This window comes from the organism of the source record quoted next, unplaced genomic scaffold (assembly GCF_019419815.1).
Source record: "Pyrus x bretschneideri cultivar Hongxiangsu unplaced genomic scaffold, Pyrus_bretschneideri_v1 Contig3, whole genome shotgun sequence".
NCBI classification, from domain to species: domain Eukaryota; kingdom Viridiplantae; phylum Streptophyta; class Magnoliopsida; order Rosales; family Rosaceae; genus Pyrus; species Pyrus x bretschneideri.
This window is the reverse complement of record NW_025999612.1, coordinates 9,073,905-9,097,500: the sequence shown is the minus strand read 5'-3', so window position 1 is coordinate 9,097,500 and position 23,596 is coordinate 9,073,905. Positions and strand designations below refer to the sequence as shown.

The 23,596-nt window shown below is 36.9% G+C and overlaps 3 protein-coding genes across 5 annotated transcripts; 2 read left to right on the top strand and 1 right to left on the bottom strand.

Annotated features, from left to right (window-relative positions):
- Positions 1-2,807: 2,807 nt before the first annotated feature.
- LOC103931621 (cytochrome P450 736A117) lies at positions 2,808-4,843 on the top strand. The gene is made up of 2 exons (XM_048589033.1): positions 2,808-3,855; positions 4,042-4,843. The coding sequence occupies exons 1-2, from the start codon at positions 2,872-2,874 to the stop codon at positions 4,654-4,656; spliced, it is 1,599 nt and encodes a 532-aa protein (XP_048444990.1). The 5' UTR covers positions 2,808-2,871; the 3' UTR covers positions 4,657-4,843.
- Positions 4,844-6,470: 1,627 nt separating this feature from the next.
- On the bottom strand, positions 6,471-9,785 carry LOC103926774 (rhodanese-like domain-containing protein 11, chloroplastic). 3 transcript variants are annotated; one of them, XM_048589982.1, is made up of 10 exons: positions 9,469-9,785; positions 9,146-9,241; positions 8,708-8,815; positions 8,522-8,618; positions 8,244-8,283; positions 8,086-8,160; positions 7,378-7,465; positions 7,210-7,308; positions 6,977-7,049; positions 6,471-6,879 (listed from the first exon to the last, which is right to left on the bottom strand). In XM_048589982.1, exons 1-10 carry the CDS (start codon positions 9,628-9,630, stop codon positions 6,776-6,778), a joined length of 942 nt encoding a protein of 313 aa, XP_048445939.1. In that variant the 5' UTR covers positions 9,631-9,785; the 3' UTR covers positions 6,471-6,775. The 3 variants fall into 3 exon arrangements, with proteins under 3 accessions (XP_048445939.1, XP_009333919.2, XP_009333920.2); XM_009335644.3 differs by having other exon boundaries at positions 7,210-7,266; positions 9,469-9,784; XM_009335645.2 differs by having other exon boundaries at positions 7,210-7,277; positions 9,469-9,781.
- Positions 9,786-20,805: 11,020 nt separating this feature from the next.
- On the top strand, positions 20,806-22,826 carry LOC103926799 (cytochrome P450 71A9-like). The gene is made up of 2 exons (XM_009335678.3): positions 20,806-21,742; positions 22,001-22,826. Exons 1-2 carry the CDS (start codon positions 20,846-20,848, stop codon positions 22,610-22,612), a joined length of 1,509 nt encoding a protein of 502 aa, XP_009333953.2. The 5' UTR covers positions 20,806-20,845; the 3' UTR covers positions 22,613-22,826.
- The last annotated feature ends 770 nt before the right edge of the window (positions 22,827-23,596 follow it).

The following is a 23,596-nucleotide window of genomic DNA, read 5'->3' as shown; positions in this document are numbered from 1 at the left end:
TTGTATTACACACACAAAATATTACAACACACAAACTATCAAGGAAACTCTTTGAAGCTATGACACTCACTCTTTCTAGAGACAAACTCTAGACCACTCACACTCCTCACAAGACTACTCCTACTTCTCACTCTCACTTAGTCTTCTTAATTGATTGATTTATTGTTGATACAAATGGTATGGATGCCTTCTCCTTTTATAGGCATGGATGGAACCTTGGAGAAGTATGGACACATCATGCTAGAGATATCTAGATAATTCCACTAACTTCCTAAGCTAGAATTATCGACACTAATCTTGCATGTTGGTGGAAACCTCATCATCCTTCTAGACTCTTCCACCAACTTAAGAACAACATTCTAGTCATTTCTACAAAGGACTACTTTAACTAGAATAATCTAGCTAACCAACTTTTGTGAATGTTCTAGAATTCTTTATTCTAGATTTGTGTAGGTCTTTCAATGACATGGGGTTGATTTCTTTAACAGGGTCTGCCCAGAAATTCAGTTTGCCATAGCTGTTAATGAGATTGCCTTAACAAGTAACGTGCACAAGTTCCATTGGAAATTGCATGGTGGAGCGAGCGGCGAGGATTAACTGCTTAAAAGTTAAGTGCACTGCTAAAAATTGGAGGCACATTCTTGTAAATTTTCGACGCCAACTGATGAGCAAAGACAGAGTCAAATCTTGTGCGCGCGCGCGAGCGTGCTCTTGTGACATAAACATAAACATTATGTCTCCATAAAAATCAAGGGGTGATATCTACACACCCTTTTTTACTTCTCACACATCTCGAGTTAATTTTTATCCTTCAATCTTCTTCAATTCATCCGATTCGATGGTTGAAAATTGGAAGGGGTGTGAAAAGTAAAAAGGGTTTATGGATCTTACACCCCTAAAAATATCATCAGAGGTGATATTTTTCTACATTTAAGCTTGATGATATCACCTTCAGATACGAGTTTACATCAAATAGCTTTTCTCTGATCAAACTACAGGATTCGTATGCGTTCCATTTTTAGTTGGAAGGCTGGGCGTCTGAAGATGTCGACGATATCTGTTGCGGAGGACGACGTCTGTTTTATCTATAGTTTCATTACGTAAGCGTATCCATTACGTAAACACGAAGATATGTAAAGATCATGAAATCTGTGACCTACTTAAGAATATCCAAAAGATCTTTGTATATTTACAAATCCAAGCAAAAATAAAAGTCCAAGTTTCATAAAATTTGTCGACATCTGATTTTTCTACAATCTTGTGAGATGAATCCAAGATCTCTGTCACAAATAATGGAGTTACAAGTTCAATGTCAGCAAGTTGGAAAAGCTTTCAAGTTGTCTAGAATTGGTGTGGTCTGCATACGGACTATTCAGCCTTTACGTTGTTTGCTTTTGGGATGATCCTATTCCACACGATACCAAGACCTAAGATCTGTATTTAAACAACAAACAGACACAATTTCCTTCAGTTTCCTAATTAAAACACTTGTTACTGATTCAAAAAGAAGAATTAAGATGCTAAGACATCTCTTACAAATGCTACAACTGCTTGGAACCTCCGACTTGTTGCAGCCTGTTTCCTTCGCGCTTGTGGCCATTTTCCTAATCCTCCTATACAAATGGTCCTCTGCTAGTGCAACCACCGCCAACAACTCCTTACCGCCATCTCCACCAAAGCTCCCCATCATTGGAAACTTTCACCAATTAGGCTTGCACCCACATCGCTCACTTCTAGCCTCATCTAAACGCCATGGCCCTCTTATGCTTCTCCACTTCGGAAGTGTCCCAGTCCTTGTTGTCTCTTCGGCAGAGGCTGCCCGTGAGATCATGAAAACCCATGACATCGCATTTTCCAACCGACCCAAGTCCAACTGATATCCCAACTGATATCCACACACCCTGTGTGCGCGCGCGAGCGTGCTCTTGTGACATAAACATAAACATTATGTCTCCATAAAAATCAAGGTGTGATATCCACACACCTTTTTTTACTTCTCACACATCCCGAGTTAATTTTTATCCTTCAATCTTCTTCAATTCATCCGATTCGATGGTTGAAAATTGGAAGGGGTGTGAGAAGTAAAAATGATTTATGGATATTACACCCCTAAAAAATATCATCAGAGGTGATATTTTTCTAAATTTAAACACATCCCGAGTTAATTTTTATCCTTCAATCTTCTTCAATTCATCCGATTCGATGGTTGCAAATTGGAAGGGGTGTGAGAAGTAAAAAGGATTTATGGATATTACACCCCTAAAAAATATCATCAGAGGTGATTTTTTTCTAAATTTAAGCTTGATGATATCACCTTCTGATACGAGTTTACATCAAATAGCTTTTCTCTGATCAAACTACAGGATTCGTATGCGTTCCATTTTTAGTTGGAAGGCTGGGCGTGTGAAGATGTCGATGATATCTGCTGCCGAGGACGACATCTGTTTTATCTATAGTTTCATCACGTAAGCTAAAACACGAAGATATGTAAAGATCATGAAATCTGTGACCTACTTGAGAATATCCAAGAGATCTTTGTATATTTACAAATCCAAGCAAAAATAAAAGTCCAAGTTTCATAAAATTTGTCGATATCTGATTTTTCTACAATCTTGTGAGATGAATCCAAGATCTCTGTCACAAATAATGGAGTTACAAGGTCAATGTCAGCAAGTTGGAAAAGCTTTCAAGTTGTCTAGAATTGGTGTGGTCCGCATACGGACTATTCAGCCTTTACGTTGTTTGCTTTTGGGATGATCCTATTCCACACGATACCAAGACCTAAGATCTGTATTTAAACAACAAACAGACACAATTTCCTTCAGTTTCCTAATTAAAACACTTGTTACTGATTCAAAAAGAAGAATTAAGATGCTAAGACATCTCTTACAAATGCTACAACTGCTTGGAACCTCCGACTTGTTGCAGCCTGTTTCCTTCGCGCTTGTGGCCATTTTCCTAATCCTCCTATACAAATGGTCCTCTGCTAGTGCAACCACCGCCAACAACTCCTTACCGCCATCTCCACCAAAGCTCCCCATCATTGGAAACTTTCACCAATTAGGCTTGCACCCACATCGCTCACTTCTAGCCTTATCTAAACGCCATGGCCCTCTTATGCTTCTCCACTTCGGAAGTGTCCCAGTCCTTGTTGTCTCTTCGGCAGAGGCTGCCCGTGAGATCATGAAAACCCATGACATCGCATTTTCCAACCGACCCAAGTCCACCATCTATGAGAAGCTTGCCTACAACTACAAAGACATCGCAACAGCCCCTTATGGTGAGTACTGGAGGCAGATGAAAAGTATATGTGTTTTAAATCTTTTGAGCAACAAAATGGTTCGCTCTTTTCGTGCTGTGAGAGAAGAGGAAACCCAGCACATGATCAACAAAATAAAGGACTCTTGTTCCATATTATCCTCTTCCTCCTCATCATCATCAGTTCTGAATTTACGCGAAATGTTTGTGACGCTTACCAACGATGTGATGTGTAGAGTGGCTCTAGGGAGTAAGTACAGTGGTGAAGAAGGTGGGAAGATGTCTAAGGAGATTATAAAGGAGTTCGTAGAGTTATTGGGAACTACGGATATCGGGGACTATATCCCATGGCTTTCTTGGTTGAGCCATGTCAATGGTTTGCATGCCAAGATAGACAAGGTTGCTAAGCAACTTGACGACTTTCTAGAGAGTGTGGTTCAAGAGCATATCGATCAGATGTCCAAGAGTGGAAATGATGAACGTGTTCATGTCGAGAACAAGGAACAAAAGGATTTCGTGGATATTTTGCTTGGGATTCAGGAAGGAAGCTTGGCTGGTTTTTCTCTTGATAGAGTTGGCATAAAGGCTCTCATCTTAGTAAGTCTCTCTATTTGCATCTGATTTGCATATGCATGTGACATTTACATATAATTGGAACTACAAAGTTTACTATAACTGCTTGTAAAAGTCGACAAAGTGACGGAACAAAAAATGAGCTACTGAATCATAAGACTTTTGGATGATTTTACCTGATCAGCCTAACTTTGGTCATTGTTCATGTAGGATATGTTTATTGCAGGCACTCATACCACATATGCAGTGCTAGAGTGGGCAATGACTGAGCTTTTGAGGCATCCGAGGATCATGAGCAAATTGCAGAATGAGGTACGGGGAATGGTCGGAAACATAACAGACATAATTACAGAGGATGATTTGGTAGGCATGCACTACTTGAAGGCAGTGATCAAGGAGACTCTTCGCTTTCATACTCCAGGACCATTACTACTTCCCAGGGTGTCGACACAGGATGTGAAAATAAATGACTACGACATTAAGGCCAAGACACTTGTTATGATCAACGCGTGGGGAATCGGAAGAGATCCTGAAACGTATGAAAACCCAGAGGAGTACGAGCCAGAAAGGTTCTTGAATAACGGTCTAGACTATAAAGGGAATGACTTCCAGTTCATTCCATTTGGAGCTGGCAGGAGGATCTGCCCGGGAATTCAGTTTGCAATATCTATCGATGAGATTGTTCTGGCGAATATCGTGCACAAGTTCAACTGGGCATTGCCCGGTGGAGCAAGTGGCGAGGGTTTTGACATGACTGAATCAAATGGCACAACTGTAATCCTAAAGTATCCTCTCAAAGCTGTTGCTCTTCCATATTTAGGTTGAAAGATAGAGGCGACATTGTCGTATTGGCCTTTGTATTTTCTGTCTAACCTAAGGCTCTAAGCCTTCTACCGTCACCTATTATGTTCGCTTTGTCTGTCGCTATTGCCAAAATAACGTGGCACATGCAGTGCCAAAGTATTGTGTGTGCTTTCACCAAAAAACAAATAAAAAGTATTATGTGTGTGAATATATGTTTTTTTTTTATTTTTTTTATAACAAACAATATTATCTATACTAAGGGGGTGGAGAGTAGACTAAGCTTCACACTGAGTAAGCCATAATAATGTAATTCAAATTCGCCTGTGGCGAGAATCAAACTTAAGATATTTTACTTACAAGTGGAGATGAATACCACTAGATCGTAGTACTAAGTGGCATGTAACTGAAAGAATTTAAGAAACCACTTACAGTTAATGTTGGAGAGGGAAAGCTCCCTTCCCTCCCTTGTTGATACAAATTGACTGCACGTAGGGTGGGACGAAAATCCATTATTCCGAACCCTGATCGTCGTCTCTTGTGGACAATTAATGTACCATAAGAGCATTGCCATATTGCTCTATTAATTTGTCATGATGTTGAATTTTACAGACAGAACCAACTATATTTATTCTGATGTGGCTATATATCGATGAACGTTGAATCGTTCAAATCTGGCACTATCGATGAATGTTGAATACTACTTTGTTTCCGTATTACTATTCCATAAGGATAATGATCCTCGAGTTTCTTTCTGTGGAGCTCAATAATAGTTCGATGAATGTTGAATACTACTTTGTCTGGCTATTTCTGTTAGTAAAACAAGGTGGACAATGGTACAAAGTAATTGAGGTGGCTTCCTTGCCGATTGACGACTATTAGCTGTTGGATTTTTGGATCGGTGGGTTCGATGAGCTCCACTCTAACGGCATCGATACTGTTCTTAACTTTACCACCTACCTAATCTATCATATATAGGGTTTTACCACAAAAGGTCTCGGTATTAGTTAGAGTAGGGTAATCATTTTTAAGCCACCTTCGTTGACTTCCCCCACCGAACTGGGACTGCTAAAACGCCCCTTCACGTGTAATCCCATTTATTGGTTCACATGTGAAGATCCACACATCGACAATTGAAACTCAGAAGTCAGCTCCAATGAAGTTCAGACTTGTTTTCAATTTTTTCAAGAAGTGACTCTTAAGAACTTAGATACTGACTCTATGTTAAGAGTCCAAGCTTATTTCCAAGCCCACACTTTTTTGTGACAAGCCTTTGGTTTGCACAAGCCCGCAATCGTGGACTCTGATACCATGTCAAAATTTATTTTAGATCAATGAGCCCACACTCTAACAACACCAATATTGTCCCCAACTTTACTACCTACCCAATTCGTCAGGTGTGAAATTTTACCACAAAAGGCCTCAATATTAGTTAGAGTAGGGTAACCATATTTAAAGTCACCCTTGTTGATTGGTGTGAAGCCAAATGACCACACGCTCTCCATGTAACTCCGTTGTGTTGTTCACGTATTAGGCTTGAAAATTTACCACATGTGAGAGGACGTGTTGAGAGTGAGTCCCACATTTGATGAAATGATGGACTTGCATGAGTTTATAAGAGGTTAGGTTACTCCTCATATTGCTAATTGGTTTTATGGTAGAATCCAACTTTCTTCATTAGATGCCACCGAAAGCAAGTCTCAGTCAATTGAAATTGATTACGACAACTGGGGCGCCGTAACAGAAACTCCGAGGCACTGAATTTTCGGGTTTAGGCAACGCAAGGAAGAACAAGATGATTCCCTGCTTGCCACGGCATGCGTAAGAAATTGCTCAAGTTCTGCGCAATATACAATGATAGATAAAAGAAAATTATTAACAGCAGAATTCACAGGACAAATAAATAATGAGAGAAAAAGAAGAGAAAAAACTAGTACTACTGTACTAGACTAGAACGTGTTTTACAAGGCGTAACTGTCCGAAAAAATTTGCTGGCTCAGTCACTGATCTACTTCTCATAGAGAGCACGCACGCAATCTTCTTTTTGAGGCACTCTGGCTTCCAAAATTGTTATCTTTGGCAAATCTATTCTCTGGTGAAGCAGTACTGCAAAATGTTATACCTTGATATTCAATCACGTACTTCAAGCACAAGTGTTTAACCTGAGTGGGACCTTATATCCTGAAGATAATGTCCGAATTGCTGAGCACCAAAAAACAAGGCATCGGCAAGGATAATGACTCCGACCTGTGCCAAAACATCGTTCAAATTGAGATTAGACGCTTGAAAGTGAGGTGACTAAAAAACGGGCCACTTTAGCAAACATGTTGAAGAGAATAAGTACCAGACGGGCAGAGAACACTAATCGGTAACTCCAACCTTCTTTGGCAGCTGCAGCTCTTTGCTGATCTGTCCAACTGTGGATTGGGGATTGAGAAATAAATGCACTTACTGATAAATTTGTATAAGAACTGTCTTAAAATTGTATTTTAATATGCATCAGAAACAAAAGTTAGTGTTCATCACTAGAACGTAGATACCAATTATAGCAAAAAGTGAGCAAGACCAGATAGTTACCCGAGGAATTCTGAAACCCCACCAATTCCAGCAAACTTCAATGGCTGAGGTCCTTCTCTGACAAGATCCTGCTCCCACATAAGATTCGCACCAAAAGCACTGAGAAAGAAAATCTATGTAGAAATGCTAAGTAAAAAAGAATATCCAAACACTAAAAACCACAACTACCTCTTCTTCAGCAGCCTCTAAACCTCCTTGAACCCAGAAAAGGTTTTTGTAGCCTGCGTTGTACAGCTGCTCACAAGCGGCCAGAGATCTGCCATGAAAGGTGACGGTGATGAAATTTGTGATTGATTCATTCCAATGCAAGTGATTCTCATTGCCTTCTTTTCCTTCATGTATTTAGACCATAGTATGCGGTAGACCTAAAAGTTACAAACTACTCTTCTCCATTCGAGCTGGAGGCAAAAAATTCAACCTGGACCAAAAACATGGGTCTGATGTCTAGAACTTCGCAAAAGAAATCAACGGCTGAACTACGATTTCTCCCTTTTAACCCTTTGACAGTCTCCTCCTAATTTATGTTATCACTTTGTGAGGAGAAGATAGCAAATGATTGGTATAATCTTCATAATTTTGGGAAAACATCTTCATTATAGTTTTCTAAAAGTCTTCCAGTCTTCGAGTCTACTGTTAGCCAATTATGAAAGCGAGGAGACCCATGTATGGATTTGCTACGCACGCTAAATATAGCATGATATAACTACATAATAGTTGCAATTACAACCTCAATCCTATGAATTATATGAAAACCAAAATAGAATTACGTCATACAAGAACTTCCAAATGTCTCATTGTAAACAAGTTATAACTGCCAAATGTCTCATTATAAACCAGTTATAACTGAAACTACAATCTTTGTAACATAAAAAGTACCTCAATCCCTTCTGACATGCAACAATAAGATCTGTATCTTCTGGAAACTTCTCACTAACTTTGTCCACGAACTGGCTGGTGAAAAAACAAGCAATCAATATGCAATTTATCACATGAACAAAGCAAATCACAAGAATAATATGGTTTTTCTGACATACCTGTTATACGACAACATAGGAACACCACTCCACCAACCCCCTACACAAAATATTATGTCATTTAGGAGTTTAACCACCACCAGGTTCAAAGCAATAAGAGGTTACAGTTCAAACGTCATTTAAGTAGTTTCCCTACAACATATTACAAATATCCTACTATGCTTTGACTATTGATTGAAAACCTATTAATTTGTTAAATTGTATCCAAGAACAAAAATAAAAAGAACATTAGCAATGCATAAGTTAAGAAAGACAGGATAGCAAGAGTTGTCTGATACCCATTGTGAAATTCATGAACTTTCTGGAAAGAGTTCCAGCATCAAATTCATTACCAACGTCAAATATCGGAATCCAGGTTGATCCTTTAACCCATGCCTATAAAACAAGGGGAAAGAAGAGATTAATTCAAGAATCATAACAAAGAATACTACAGAGAAGGGAAAAAAAAAAATTAAGCTGTGTACCTTTTTGTGTTCTGTAGAGGGACGAACATCAAGAAGGGTTTTGTTAGATAGCTGAATTGCATAGCCGGCTTCCCTTGGTGTTAAAGCTTTAACCTTTCCTTCCCTAACCTGTCCTAACCGGTTAAAACTCCAAATGAACCACAGTTTAACATATCCTAATGAATCAATAAAATTAACAAATCCCAAGTTCAAATCCCTCTATCGTAGTTTAGGTTACTTTCGTGTAGACTATTGCTCGAACAAACAATAACAAATCCCAGTAAGTTCAAACTTAGCATATGCGGAACAAATCAGAAAACCTCTACAAACAGAATGGTTGAACTAAAAGAATGTTACTTCTTTTCTTAATTGCCCATTAAGTAGCACACTTAAACAGATTTACACAAAAACTCATTTTGTTTTTTGGTCTTCGAATTCCGAAGGAATCGACAAACATACCAGAGCTTCCCATCTCTTTTTGGCTGCAGCCATATCCCTCATTTGCTTCAACTCGTAATCTTCACTGTCAGCTTGCATCCAAGTGGCACTCCTCCGCTGAATAAAAAATGAGAACAAGAACAACCCACATAACAAAACAAGGAAAAACAGGAAAATTAAAAGAAACCCAAATATTAAAACATGAAAAAGGTGCAGAATTCACATACAAACCGGTATGTTAACATCAAGGACAAGAACAACCCACATTAGAAAATATACTCAAAACATGAAAACTAACATAAACCCAATAATTAGGACATGAAAAAGGTGGAGAATTTACATACAAAATTGTAACTTCTGTAAGAGGGTGTGAGTTTTAGGGAAGATGGAGATGAAATGCTTGAAAAATGTGTTCCTTGACATGGTGGTTTAGTGGCCCTTCGTTTCTGAGAACTGGAGCACGAAATGCTGTGACTGTTGAGAGAAGGAAATCCCAGAGCTTCCATTGCCAAAGAGCTCAACGAAACTGAGTTAGGAACCGATGAGAAAATTGGATAAAGTTTTCGGATTTGTGTTATCTTCTGCTGCGATTCGTTTGTTGCCAGTGACAGACACAATCCACAACTGGTGCGAAACACTGCGTTTCAAGGACAGAAATAAGTGAAAGTTTTGGATATGGCAATTTTTTAGTTTACATGTATTAAATACAATCATTGTCTCTAGTTATTTTATTTTTTTTATTTTTTTTGAATAAATAATATTATTTTTATTAAAAAATTGAGAAGTGAACTAAACCTCATAATGGGCTAACAATGATATGATTCAAATTTGTCTTTGACGTGAATCGAACTGTAAAACATCTCACTTGCACGTATTATATTCAATATTGCAAGTGGTCCTTTACCACAGTGGTGGGAAAGAGTTGAGTTTTTGCAAGACGACTGTTAGACGAAGTCAACAATCAGTTACTATTTCATCTTTCTGTTTGTAATTTTCAAATTCAAAGTTCCATGTAATCTGGGTTTTCAAACCCACAATGTAATCTTGAAGTTATTAAAAATACATGCAACCCACAGTTGTTTGGGTATGCAACTGAAGTGAAAAACCTGAGTTCCTAAGTTTTACCTGAGTTCCACAGTTGTTTGGGTATGCATTTTTTGTCTAACGACAATGATCCTTGACCTATTCTTTTTCCATCACTGCTTCCATGGCTCAAAACAACGATACTGCTCCCCAAACTACCAACCGCACCCCCCCTCCTTCCAAAAAAAAACAACCCTTTCCATCACTTTTCATCCTCCATGACTACTGTAGTGCACATTAAGCTTGATAGGACCAACTACCCACTATGGTTGGCCTAGATTCTTCCCATCCTAAAGAGTAGGGATTTAATGGGATATGTTGATGGTTCTTTGGTGTGTCCTCCTAAGCACCTACCTGGAGTTACGACTGTGAATCATGTATACATTGCCTGGGTGCAACAGGACCAAATGGATCCTTAGTTGGATCAATGGATCTTTGACTGCTTCTGTTTTGTCTGTGATGGCAAGCAAACAAACTGCTCAAGCTACTTGGGAAGCTCTTAAGCAAAGGTATGTGTCTTCTTCGCAGAATCACATTTTGTTTTTAAGAAATGAATTATTGCATACCAAAAAGGGTGATCTATCTGTGGCGGATTACCTTGATCGCATCAATACGATAGCTGACAATCTTGCCTTAGCTGGGCAACCCATGAATGATGATGAATTAGTTCAGATTATGTTAAACAATCTAGGGCCAGCGTTTAAGATGACTGTTAATGATGCTCAAGCTTGTGACACACCTATTACTTATCCCACCCTTGAGGCATTACTGTTGACTACGAAATGCAGAATGGTAGAGCAAAATCCTTTTGTGGTTAAGAATGTTCCCATTAATGCCTTCGTTGCTACAATAGGTCGCGGTGGTGGATGAACTCGTGGCTCTGGAAGAGGTGGATTTCCACCAAACCGTGGTGCAACCTTCAACCAACAAGGTTTTAACCCTCGTAACAACATCAACCAGTGTAATACATCAGGTAATACAAAAAATTTGATTCAAATGGTGATAGGATTGTGTGTCAATTTTGTGGCAAACTTGGGCAACCGCACTTGATTACTACCAAATGATAAATGGTGCATATGAAGACAGAATTCCTACCAAGCGTCTCTCAGCAATGGCATCATCATCTCCTATCACTCATAACAAGCAACCAAATGGAACATGGCTGCTGGACACAAATGACACAGGTGCAAATGCACATATTACTCTAGAAATCCAAAACTTGGTCAATCCAAAGGAATACAATGGTAATGATGGTGTAGGAGGTGTAGGTAATGACTCTGACATCCTTATATCTCACTATGGTTCTAATCATACAAATGCTTGTTCATTTGACTTAAATAACACCCTTCATTGTCCCACTACCTCCACAAATATTACTTCCGCATATAGGTTTAATTTAGATAACCATTGCTACCTACTCAAATTTCCACATTTTTTTCCTTGTTAAGGACCACAAGACCCGGAAGACGCTTTTTCAAGAGAGATGTGAGAATGGGTTATATCCATTTCCAAGTAGCAGTGGACAAGTCAAATATCCAATTTCAACCTTTGTGTGAATTAGAGTCTCGGTTCAAAAGTGGCATGCTCGACTTGGTCATCCTACCAACTCAACAATAAAGTTTTTAATTTCAAATAAGATGGTACCAATTCTTGGTACTTCAAATGTAACCTTTTGTGAGTCGTGTCCTTTAGGAAAGAGTACTAGGTTACCTTCCAATGTCTCTAAGTCTGTTTCTCAATTTCCATTGCAACTTTTACATTCCTATGTATGGTATTCTCCAATTATTTCCAATGAAGGTTTTCGTTATTATTTGCTTTTTGTGGATGATTATTCTAGATATTCTTGGATTTTTCCCATGAAAAACAAATCTCAAGTCTTTGAAATTTTTGTCTAATTTAAAGCAAAAGTGGAAAAAATATTTAATTTGTCAATCAAAACCCTTCAATGTGATGAAGGTGGTGAATATAAAAGTCATGTTTTCCAAAACTTCTTGCACTCAATGGCATTTCTCAACGATTTTCATGTCCCAAACATCCTGAATAAAATGGAATTGCAGAACAAAAACAACGACATATTGTTGAAACAAGTAATATTATGCTTTCACAATCTCACGTGGCCACAAAATTTTGGTTTGATGCATGCTTGATTGCCACATATTTAATAAATTGAATGCTAACTCGTGTTTTGTCTAATTTGTCACCATATGAGAAACTTTTTCAAAGAAAACCCAAATATGAAATGTTAAAAGTTTTTTGTTGTCGATGTTTCCTTGGTTAATGCCATACACAGAAAATAAGCTTCAACCAAAGTCAAAATCTTGTGTTTTCCTAGGGTATTCTATAAACCATTAGGGCTACAAATGCATGGACTTGATGACGAGACGTATCTATTATTGGAGAAGCCACTATAGTTAACCCCGGTTGTATACAAGGCATCCTAACTTTCTCCCATTCAAAACCAAGACCTGACATATACCTAAGCACCAAGCGTTGCACCACTCCGCCATACCCTTTCTCCTCAAATTTCCTCTTTGTTCCTCATAACCAATCTCCCACCAGTCGAGATTATCCTCATGGCAAAAGTCTTGGTGACTAAAAACAAATTAAAACCTTCTGAATCATCTGCTCTGGCTCCAAACCTTTTTACGGCTAATATACATTTGGTCCTAACACGTCCTCAAAATAAGAACCTTAAAAAAGTTGTAGTTTCCAATGAGGCCTAAGATACATCCTTGTTCGCCTTGAGGCCAACTCGAAATAAGTTTGAATCGGGTGTGACCAAACTTGTCTTTCTTCTCCTACCTATCACATGACCACTAATTTCTGGTTCTAGCCATTCTTTTCACTCCTTTTCCGCTTGGTAATGAATTGGGACCAAAATAATGATTATTATATTACAAGAAAGAGTAAGAACGTATATGGATCGGATTTATCATTAATGTAACATAATATTAAACTATTAAGGAGTTTTGTTTTTGACAAATAATAGGATAACTCACAATAAACTACGTGAAAGGGGATTCAAAAGTAGGTTCTCAGGTGCAAATGTGATTTCTCTTAATCTATTGAACTACTTACGTGCAGTGTTTCTTGATATAGTGAAACTAGAAAGTAGAGATTTAGGCTTAGATATACAACAAGGACGATCTTCCACTATATACGAGTCAAACTTAAGATCTCATACTTATAAAATAAATACATACCAACAGTCATCCACTTATGATCGTGTCCCTCCTAGTTAGGTGGAATAAGGACCGGCTGAGATTAGGTAGAACAAGAGACGACTAAAAAGGTCGGTAGCAGCTCTCAAAGAGAAAAATATAAGTTGTGCCAAGTGATGCACCATTTTATAAATTATAGAGTGAAGTTGAATTCTTAACTTGCTGGAAATTGTTGACCATTTCCCATCAATTACTCTACACATTCCAGTTTATATATTTCATAACTTGTATGCGTATAATATTTTAACATATATATCCACAATGGTCAACTTGTCATCTACATAAAACAATATAAAATATCACTCGTATCCCTCTTTCCTTCCTCAGAAAATTAGGCATGGATTCTTAAGTTTGACTTGTATATAATGGAAGGTTGTTCTTGTTGTATATCTTAGCCTAAATCTCTACTTTTTAATTTCACTATATTAAGAAACATTGCACATAAGTGGTTTGTAGTTCAATTGATTAAGAGAAATCACATTTGCATCTGAGAACCCACTTTTGAATCCCCTTTCACGTAGTTAATTGTGAATTATCCTATTATTTGTCAAAAACTAATAAAACCGACTCTTGTACAGGTTTATCAAGGATTGACTAAGGCCTGGTTTGGTACTGAGGTGATTCTGAAAAAAACTGGTATCAAAAAAAGCTAGGAGCTGTTTTTGTGTTTGGTAAACATTCAGCTTCAGCTTTTTTTCACAGTTTTGGACGAAAAAAGCCAAAAACAAGAAGCTGCAAAACCCAGCTTTGAAAAACCGGCTTTTTTTCACATCTGTTTTACATAAAAGTTTACCAAACACTATAATACTGCTTTTTTTTTTTTTTCAAAAGCACTTTTACAAAAAAAGTTTACCAAATACTCTGCTGCTTTATTTCACAGCACAACAGAAGCAGCTTTTTTTTAAAGCACAGCAATACCAAACCAACCCTAAGCCCTGGTTTGGCTTAGCTTAACTTTTTAAAAAAAGTGGGTATGAAAAAAAGTTAGAGCATTTTAAGTGTTTGGTAAATACTTTAAATCAGCTTTTTTCAAAGTTATGGGTGAAAAAAAGTTGAAAACCAGAAGGTGGAAATAGTAGCTTCAACAAAACAGCTTATCTTGGTAAAATATGGATAACATTAAAAAATAAATGAACTTGGTAATATGTCGGGGTTGCAAACTTCAATCTGATTGATGACGACGGTGATCTGACCCTGACCATCGCACCAAACAAACACTGATCCTTTGATTCAAAGGTACAATATCGAAGATGCAGTGAGACAAAGAAAACGTTTTTCTTCGATCCAAAAACAACAAAACAACATTCAAATTGTTTTGCAGGACCGAAACGCCGAACGGGAGTGAGTCAATTACAAACGTTCTAAGCTGCGAGGTGATATCCCCGTCAAATGAGATGTGTATTTCGATACAAGGGACGAAACACAAGAGAGAGGGGAAGGGTACGAAGGTGGGTTAGGACTGAGAAATTTCAGTAGAAGGATCGTCTGTTTGTCGATTGTTGTTAAAATGAAGAAAGAGATATATATTATTGTGACTGCTCCTTCTCATATTCTCTATGCGGATGACATAATGGTTTTTTGCAAAGGTGACAAGCGCAGCCTTATGAACCTTATGCATTTTATTGAAGAATATGGTGTGACTTCTGGTCAATGTATTAGTAAAGGTAAATCTCGTATTTATATTGGGAAATCAGCTTCTGCGCGTCGTTTGCGTATTTTATCCTGGCTCAATGTCTTTGAAGGTGAGCTTCCATTTACTTATTTAAGGGTTCCTATTTTTAAAGGCAAGCCTAAGAGGGCATATTTTCAAGCATTAGCAGATAAAATCTGTTCTCATCTTTCTGAATGGCAAAGTCACTCTCTCTCAATGGCTGGTCGAGTTACTTTGGTCAAGTCAGTTGTGGTAAGCATGTTGTCTCATACTTTTTCGGTTTATTCTTGGCCACCTACGGTATTAAAATAGGTTCATAGTTGGACTCAAAATTTCATTTGGACGGGATGTGCTGATTCTTGTGGATTTTCTATTGTGGCTTGGAAAAAATGTTGTGTTCCCTTAAATGAAGGAGGTCTTGGCATTCATAATTTTTCAGCTTTAATTAAGGCCTTTTTATTGAAAAATTTTTGGGATATTTTGGTTACCTCATCTATGACTTCACGGTTTTTTCAAGGTTGATTTTTTAATTGTCTTGGGCAACCGTGTTCTACATCCATTTGGCCTGGTTTACGTCCTCTTTTTTTAGATATTTTTCATGGATCAAAATGGGTGATAGGTAGGTCAAAATATTAATTTTTGGCATGCGAGATGGTTAGATTTTCCAATAGCTGATAGGCTTGGTATTCCACCAACTTTATGCAAGGCTTTTCGAGTTAAAGTTTCTAATTTTATTATGGATGGTTATTGGATTCTCCCACCTACTTTACATTCATGGCTAGTGCCCATTTGGGATGATATTTCTTCTATGGGGCTTCCTTCAAAGAATGGGATTGATGACAAAATGGTTTGGTTGTCTGCTTCAAAAGGTGACATTTCTTTATCTTTGGTTATGATTTTAAGCGTAATAAACAACCAGTGGTTCAATGAGATCGATGGGTTTGGCAATCTTGCTTTTGCCCTCGTAATTCGGTTAAATTGTGGAAGTATTTACATGGTAAGATGTTAACTGATGATCTCTTGCAGCAAAGAGGTATTGCTATAGCATCTATGTGCTCTCTTTGTTGTGAAGGTATGGAAATTGCTTCACATATTTTCTTTGAGTGCTCTTTTGCACGTAAAATTTGGTCTTCTGTTTTGGAATTATTCAGAGTTTAATATTTATTTTAAGATATTTTTAGCTTTTTCCATTATCCTTTACAACAAGGTTTTGGTACCCAAGTGCAACTGCTTCAGTGGGGTATGATTGGAGTTGGTTTTTATTCTATTTGGCATGCTTGCAACGCTGTTCGTTTTCATAAGGAGGTTGTTTCCATCAATTATGTTGTAAGGTCTATTAAATGTCAACTCCTTGAAATTGATTCTCTCAATTCCGGCTGTATGAAAAATTCTGTGGAAGAGCTTTGCATTCTTCATTCTATTGGTGTTCGTGGTCGTCAAGGCTCCAAAAATTATTGAGGTGTTCTGGCGCCCACCTTCTCAGTCTTGGATCAAAGTGAATATTGATGGTGCTGCAAAAGGTTCCCCTGGTGTGGTTGCATTTGGTGGTATCTTTCGAGATTTTACGAGTAATTCTCTTGGTTGTTTTGCAGGTTCAATAGGCTTGGCCTCTTCTTTGGATGTTGAACTACATGCTGTTATTCATGCTGTATCTTTAGCTTGGGATAAAGGTCGGCATTCCTTATGGATTGAATGTGACTCCTCACTGGTTGTTCATCTTCTGTCTTCATCCTCACCTTCTTTGACATTTATCCCATGGAGGCTTTTGGTCGGTTGGCATAACTGTCAAGTTTTACTATCCTCCATGCAGGTTCGGATTTCTCATATTTTTAGAGAAGGTAATCAAGTTGTTGATTGTTTGGCCAATTATGGTGTTGATCACCCTGGTGTCCATTGGTGGGATTCATGCCCTCCTTGTGTTGCAGCTGCTTATTCTCATAACCTTTCTAAGCTTCCTTGTTATAGATTTTGCTAAAAGAGGTCTTCAATTATTGTTATGAATTCTATAATGGTCTGGGTTTGACCTCATGTCCCCCCTGACATATTGTATTTTTCTTGTTTATCAATAAATTCTCCTCAAAGTCTCTTCTCATAATAGCAATGAGGGAGTGGGATAGACTTTGTGACCAAATATAAAAAAATAAAAAAAATAAAGAATTGTGAAACCATGGTGGGGCTCCTCTGGTTTTGCTGGGTTACTTATATATTGTGAAACCTTTCTATCTCCCCCATTTCTCAATTTGTTGGTTGAAAGAGGATAAGCATTATCCATCTAAGTCCTTAAATTAAGAATTACTAATCCAATCCCCATAACAAATCCAACACTTTAGCATCTGTTCCTAAACTACAAGATAAACGATGAGCAGCATCAATCTAAAATCAAAATCCAACACTTCGTGATGGCTACGCCTTGGCTGCTGTTGCAACGTGAAGGGCATAAAGGAGGGAAAAATAGACTTGGCATTCGTGTCGTGTTTCTTGTGTTCGTGTCGTTTTCGTGTCATACCCGATAGCTTAACGGGTCGTGTCGTGTAATACCTGTTAAAGTAAACGGGTAATATGACCCGACCCGAAATCAACCCGTTAATATTATCAGGTAATATGACCCGACCCGTTACCCGTTAAAAAAAATTATATTTTAAATCAATAAAAATGAAAAGAAAAACATAATTTGACTCAAAAAAATGTAAAACATAATACTAAATTAGTATATATATATACTAAATTTCGGAGTTGACCCCTTAATGAAAGTTGTAAAGCTTTTCATTACGAGTGATTACATTTTTCACACTTATTATTATTAATTTTTCACTCAAATAAATAACATTGTTCATGAAATTTGGAGGGTTTTAAAAATCTACACTTATTTATACTTTCATCAAGTATAACATAAGATTTTATGGTATCCACTAGTGTAAATATTTTAAATTGAAGATCGAATTCATTCATTGTATTCATATAGGGTCAATGAGTGTAGCTGTAAAAAATCATCAAAATCGGAGTTAAAATAACCGTTAAATCGTAATTTTTCATTTATAACCGTCGAAAAGTTGTCTTATTACTTGATCTCTGAATGTTTGTTTTTTTGCAATTTTTGGCGTATGCGATCTCGAAGCATATATAAACAAGTTTGACGGTTGGATCGTTGAAATTAGTTTCGTAGGATGCGTATCTCATCAAAACGATAGATTCACTAACACTTAAGAGTTTATTTATACTTTTATCAAGTATAACATAAGATTTTGTAGTATCCACTAGTGTAAATATTTTAAATTGAAGATCGAATTCATTCATTGTATTCATTTAGGGTCAAGGAGTGTAGCTGTAAAAAAATCATCAAAATCAGAGTTACATTAACCGTTAAATCGTGATTTTTCGTTTATAACCATCGAAAAGTTTTGTCTTATTACTTGATCTCTGAATGTTTGTTTTTTGCAATTTTCGGCGTATGCGATCTCGAAGCATATATAAACAAGACGGTTGGATCGTTGAAATTAATTTCGTAGGATGCGTATCACATCAAAACGATAGATTCACTAACACTTAAGAGTTTATTTATACTTTCATCAAGTATAACATAAGATTTTGTGGTATCCACTAGTGTAAATATTTTAAATTGAAGATCGAATTCATTCATTGTATTTGTTTAGGGTCAAGGAGTGTAGCTGTAAAAAAAACATCAGAATCGGAGTTAAAATAACCGTTAAATCGTGATTTTTCATGTATAACCGTCGAAAAGTTTTGTCTTATTACTTGATCTCTGAATGTTTTTTTTTTGCAATTTTTGGCGTATGCGATCTTGAAGCATATATAAACAAGTTTGATGGTTGGATCGTTGAAATTAGTTTTGTAGGATGCGTATCCCATCAAAACGATAGATTCTCTAACACTTAAGAGTTTATTTATACTTTCATTAAGTATAACATAAGATTTTGTGGTATCCACTAGTGTAAATATTTTAAATTGAAGATCGAATTCATTCATTGTATTCATTTAGGGTCAAGGAGTGTAGCTGTAAAAAATCATCAAAATCGGAGTTAAAATCATCGTTAAATCGTGATTTTTCGTTTATAACCGTTGAAAAGTTTTGTCTCATTACTTCATCTCTGAATGTTTGTTTTTTGCAATTTTTGGAGTATGCAATCTCGAAGCATGTATAAACAAGTTTGACGGTTAGATTGTTGAAATTAGTTTTGTAGGATACGTATCCCGTCAAAACGATAAATTCATTAACACTTAAGAGTTTATTCATACTTTCATCATTTTGAAGGGATACGCATTGATGTTATACTTAATGAAAATATAAATAAACTTTAAGCGTTAGTGAATCTTATCGTTTTGATGACTTGGAATAAATATATTAATTATTTATATATTTTAAGTGTTAATTAGATTATGTTTCAATTAGTATGTGATGATATTTAATAATAAAATTACATTTATGTTTTTTATTACGTATTGTATTTTTATTCAAGTTAAAATGTTATAAGAGATAAAAAAAATAAAAAAAAAATAAAAAAAGCTAGTTATTTTTTTTTCTTTGGGTTAAACATTAGGTGGGAAATGGATGGATATAGTTTGCAAAATTTCCCAAACATTAGGTGGGAAATGGATGAAACTCTTGAAATATTAGGCGGGAAATTAATTATTATAATTTTTTTATGTTTTTGGTATTTTTAAATTACTTGATATTTTTATTTTTAATGTGTTTTATGATTTTTAATCTCAATCTTTGCCTATAATATACTATAAAAATAAATAAATAAATAAAACTTAAATTTTAAAATTTATATAGAAAATAATAGAATAATAATTAATAAACAATATATACATATTCATTATATCTATTGCATTTTATAGTAAGTTTTTTTAGTAATTTAAAAAATTAAAATCATCAAAATAGCATTTTTCTTATCGTGTCGAAACAGGTTACCCGCGGGTTATTATCGTGTGACCCGATTAGTTATCATGTTGACCTGAAACCCGTTATTTTCGTGTCGTGTTAACGGGTCGTGTAATAAATTGCCAGGTCTAGGAAAACACAAGAATGAAGAAGATGTGAGAGAGAGAGAGAGAGAGAGAGAGAGAGAGAGAGAGAGAGAGAGAGATTTATTAATTTTTAGGCATTAAAAATTATTATTTTTTGAATTTCTTAATTATAAATATTTAAGATAAAGTTTATAAATATTTTTATTTTAAAAAATAAAGTATATTTAGTAATTCATTTTATTTGTTAAGAAAATTAAATTAATGGCATATTTAGTATTATACCTTTTTTTATCATTTCACACAGTTACAGCTGTTTTACATAAAAATTTACCAAACACTGTCATACTCCTTTTTTTCCAAAAGCACTTTTACAAAAAAGTTTACCAAACATTCTACTGCTTTATTTCATAACTGCTTATTCTCATTGCACAGCAGAAATAATTTTTTTTCAAAGCACAACAATACCAAACTAGATGGTCGGTAGTAGCTCTCAAAGAGAAATAGTTGTGCTATGTGATACCCCATTTTCATAAAATAAACTGTGAAGTTGAATTCTTGACTTTCTGGAATGTATCGCTCAAATATTTTGATAGGATTCTGTTAATATGAGGTAACGAGTGACATGCATCTTAGTTGACATTGGACCATTTTCCATCAATTATTATCCACATTCCAGTTTAATATTTCAGCGATTTCCATGCATTAATATTTTAAATTTATATAGACAGTATAACTACTTATCACTCGTATCCCTCTTTCCATCGGCAGAAATTAGCCATGGATTCTCAACTCCTCCTACTCTTTGTTTTCCTCATACCCGTTATTTTCTTGCTCTTGATCAAACACCGAAAGAAAAGTACTGCTTCTCAAACAAGGAGATTGCCTCCTGGTCCCAGGAGGCTGCCTCTCATTGGCAACCTTCACAAGCTCTCCGATGGCGGCTTACCCCATCACGTCCTAGAGCGCCTAGCCGCCAAATATGGAGATCTCATGTTTTTACAACTAGGCTCAGTATCCACTCTAGTGGTCTCCTCATCTCATATGGCAAGAGAGATCTTCAAAACTCATGACCTCATTTTTTCAGGTAGGCCAGCCTTGTATATTCCAAAGAAGCTTAGTTATGATTGCGTTAATCTGACATTTGCTCCCTATGGGGATTATTGGAGGGAGGTTAGAAAGATTGTGATCTTCGAACTGCTTAGTGCAAAGAGGGTCCAAATGTTTCAGTCTGTGAGGGATGAAGAGGTCGGACTTATGCTCGAATCTATCGCGCATTCTAAGGGTCCGGTCAATATCAGTGAACTCACACTTTTCTTGGCAAATAATGTTGTGAGTCGTTCGGCGTTTGGTAAAAAGTATGATGATGCAGGAGAGATTGGAAAGAGCAGGATTCATGAGTTGCTTGAAGAGACAAGGACCCTGTTGGGAGGATATTGCGTGTCGGACTTCCTACCTTGGATAAGTTGGCTAAACAAGTTCAATGGCCTTGATCAAAAGTTAGAGAAGTGTTTTAAAGGCTTGGACAATCTCTACGACAGAGTGATTGAGGAACACCTTGATCCGAAAAGGCCTAAACCGGAGCATGAAGATCTTGTTGATGTACTCCTTCGAGTTCAGAACGATCCAAGTCAAACAATCGCCCTCACTAATGACCAAATTAAGGGTGTTCTAACCGTATGTTGCATTTTCTTTCTTCTTGCATTTGAACATATGTTACTGAATTGTTATTATGATTTTTTTTTTCTTTTCTCGATTACTTCAACGATATTGTGTTGGCTTAATATTCTTTGTTAGCTCATTTCCAAACAAATTAAGCTTTTGGAGTCCAATAGTTGTTTAACAATTTGAATTTAAGACTTCTTCGTATGGTTTTATCGAATTAATTCAGCCGGCTTGGGAGACGGATGCTAATTGTGAAATCTTTTCTTGCAGGACATGTTTATTGCAGGGACTGATACCACATCAGCCACACTGGTATGGACAATGGCTGAATTGATTAGGAATCCCCGCATATTGAGGAAAGCACAAGACGAGGTGAGAGAAGTTTTGAAGGGAAAACGGAAGGTGGAAGAAACTGATCTGTCCGAACTCGTGTATCTAAAGTTGGTCTTGAAGGAGAGTTTTAGACTACATCCACCTGCGCCATTACTGCTTCCAAGAGAAACCTTAGAGAGTTGTACAATCGAAGGGTACGAAATTCCTGCCAACACAATGGTGTTTGTGCTTGCAAAAATGGTAGGAAGTGACCCTAAATGTTGGGAAAACCCGAAAGAATTCCTACCTGAGAGATTCATGGACAGCTCAGTTGACTACAAAGGAAACCATTTTGAACTTCTACCATTTGGCGCCGGAAGGAGGGGTTGTCCTGGTATGAACTTTGCTGCGAAGCTGATTGAGCTTGCGCTCGCCAATCTGCTTTATTGTTTTGACTGGGAACTGCCTCACAGGGTGAGAAGAGAAGACATGGACATGGAAGAGGCTGCTGGCCTTACAGTTGCCAAGAAAGTTCCTCTATTTCTAGCTGCTCGACCTGCATATCCTTGACAAGCTATGTTGCCCAATAAACATGCCTCATCTGTTGTTAATTTTGATGTCCTCAAGTCAAATAACCTATGATGTCACGAACGTGAACTTCAAGTTTAGGAATTAGTATTGTTTGATTAAGGCGTGTAAGAAATTAGCTTCCTGTCTTGAATAAGACATGTATTGTATAATACAAGAACTCATTTCTTCTCCAGAAAGTTCCTTCTCTTTTTTATATATGCTTGTCAATTGTCATTGTTTCGTCTTCATCATGCTCTATTCAGCAAAAGAAAAATGTATATACACTAGGCAAATCAACTAAGTCAACCTGTATCATTGTCCTCGAACATAATTAGTCATCAAACACGGCAGTTTGAGGTGAAACCTTGGATCTGCAATTTGAGGTGAAACCTTGGATCTGCAATTAAAACTAGTAAGAAATGAAGCAGCCGAATTTCAATGTTTACACACGTAAAGGGCCGTTGTAAGCTAAAGTAGGAACGAAACATCAAAGCAAACAGCCTGTATTATTTTCCAGGAGGATCTACTAACTGAAAAAATATATATACTAGTGTTAGATAAAATGAAATAGAAGCAGTAAAAAGGGGAATTTGACACCACTAACTATAAATTAAGCCTTAATAATCAGGAGTGATGAATATGATCATCACATATTTGTAGATCAATCCACCACAGCCAGCTTCTGGTATTCTTCTTCAGAGATGACGGCTTCCATGACATGCTCTGCATCAATTTCCCCACCATTGTCCAAGAACGACTTGAGCAAATTATTGGAGAAGCCACTCAATATAGTTTACCCCTGTTGTATACAAGGCATCCTAAATTTCTCCCATTCGAAATCAAGCCCCGACATATACACCAAAGCACCAAGTGTGGCACCACATCGCCATACCCTTTCTCCTCAAACTTCCTCTTTGTTTCCTCATAACCAATCTCCAGATTATCCTCATGGCAAAAGTCTTGGCGACTGAAAACAAAAACCTT

Coding starts and splice junctions, on each gene's coding strand:
- LOC103926799 (XM_009335678.3), top strand. CDS start 20,846: ATGGATTCTCAACTCCTCCTACTCTTTGTTTTCCTCATACCCGTTATT. Junction 21,743..22,000: donor AAATTAAGGGTGTTCTAACC/GTATGTTGCATT, acceptor CTTTTCTTGCAG/GACATGTTTATTGCAGGGAC.
- LOC103926774 (XM_048589982.1), bottom strand. CDS start 9,630: ATGGAAGCTCTGGGATTTCCTTCTCTCAACAGTCACAGCATTTCGTGC. Junction 8,284..8,521: donor GTTCATGAATTTCACAATGG/GTATCAGACAAC, acceptor TATTTTGTGTAG/GGGGTTGGTGGAGTGGTGTT. Junction 7,309..7,377: donor TAGAGGCTGCTGAAGAAGAG/GTAGTTGTGGTT, acceptor TTTCTTTCTCAG/TGCTTTTGGTGCGAATCTTA.
- LOC103931621 (XM_048589033.1), top strand. CDS start 2,872: ATGCTAAGACATCTCTTACAAATGCTACAACTGCTTGGAACCTCCGAC. Junction 3,856..4,041: donor GCATAAAGGCTCTCATCTTA/GTAAGTCTCTCT, acceptor TTGTTCATGTAG/GATATGTTTATTGCAGGCAC.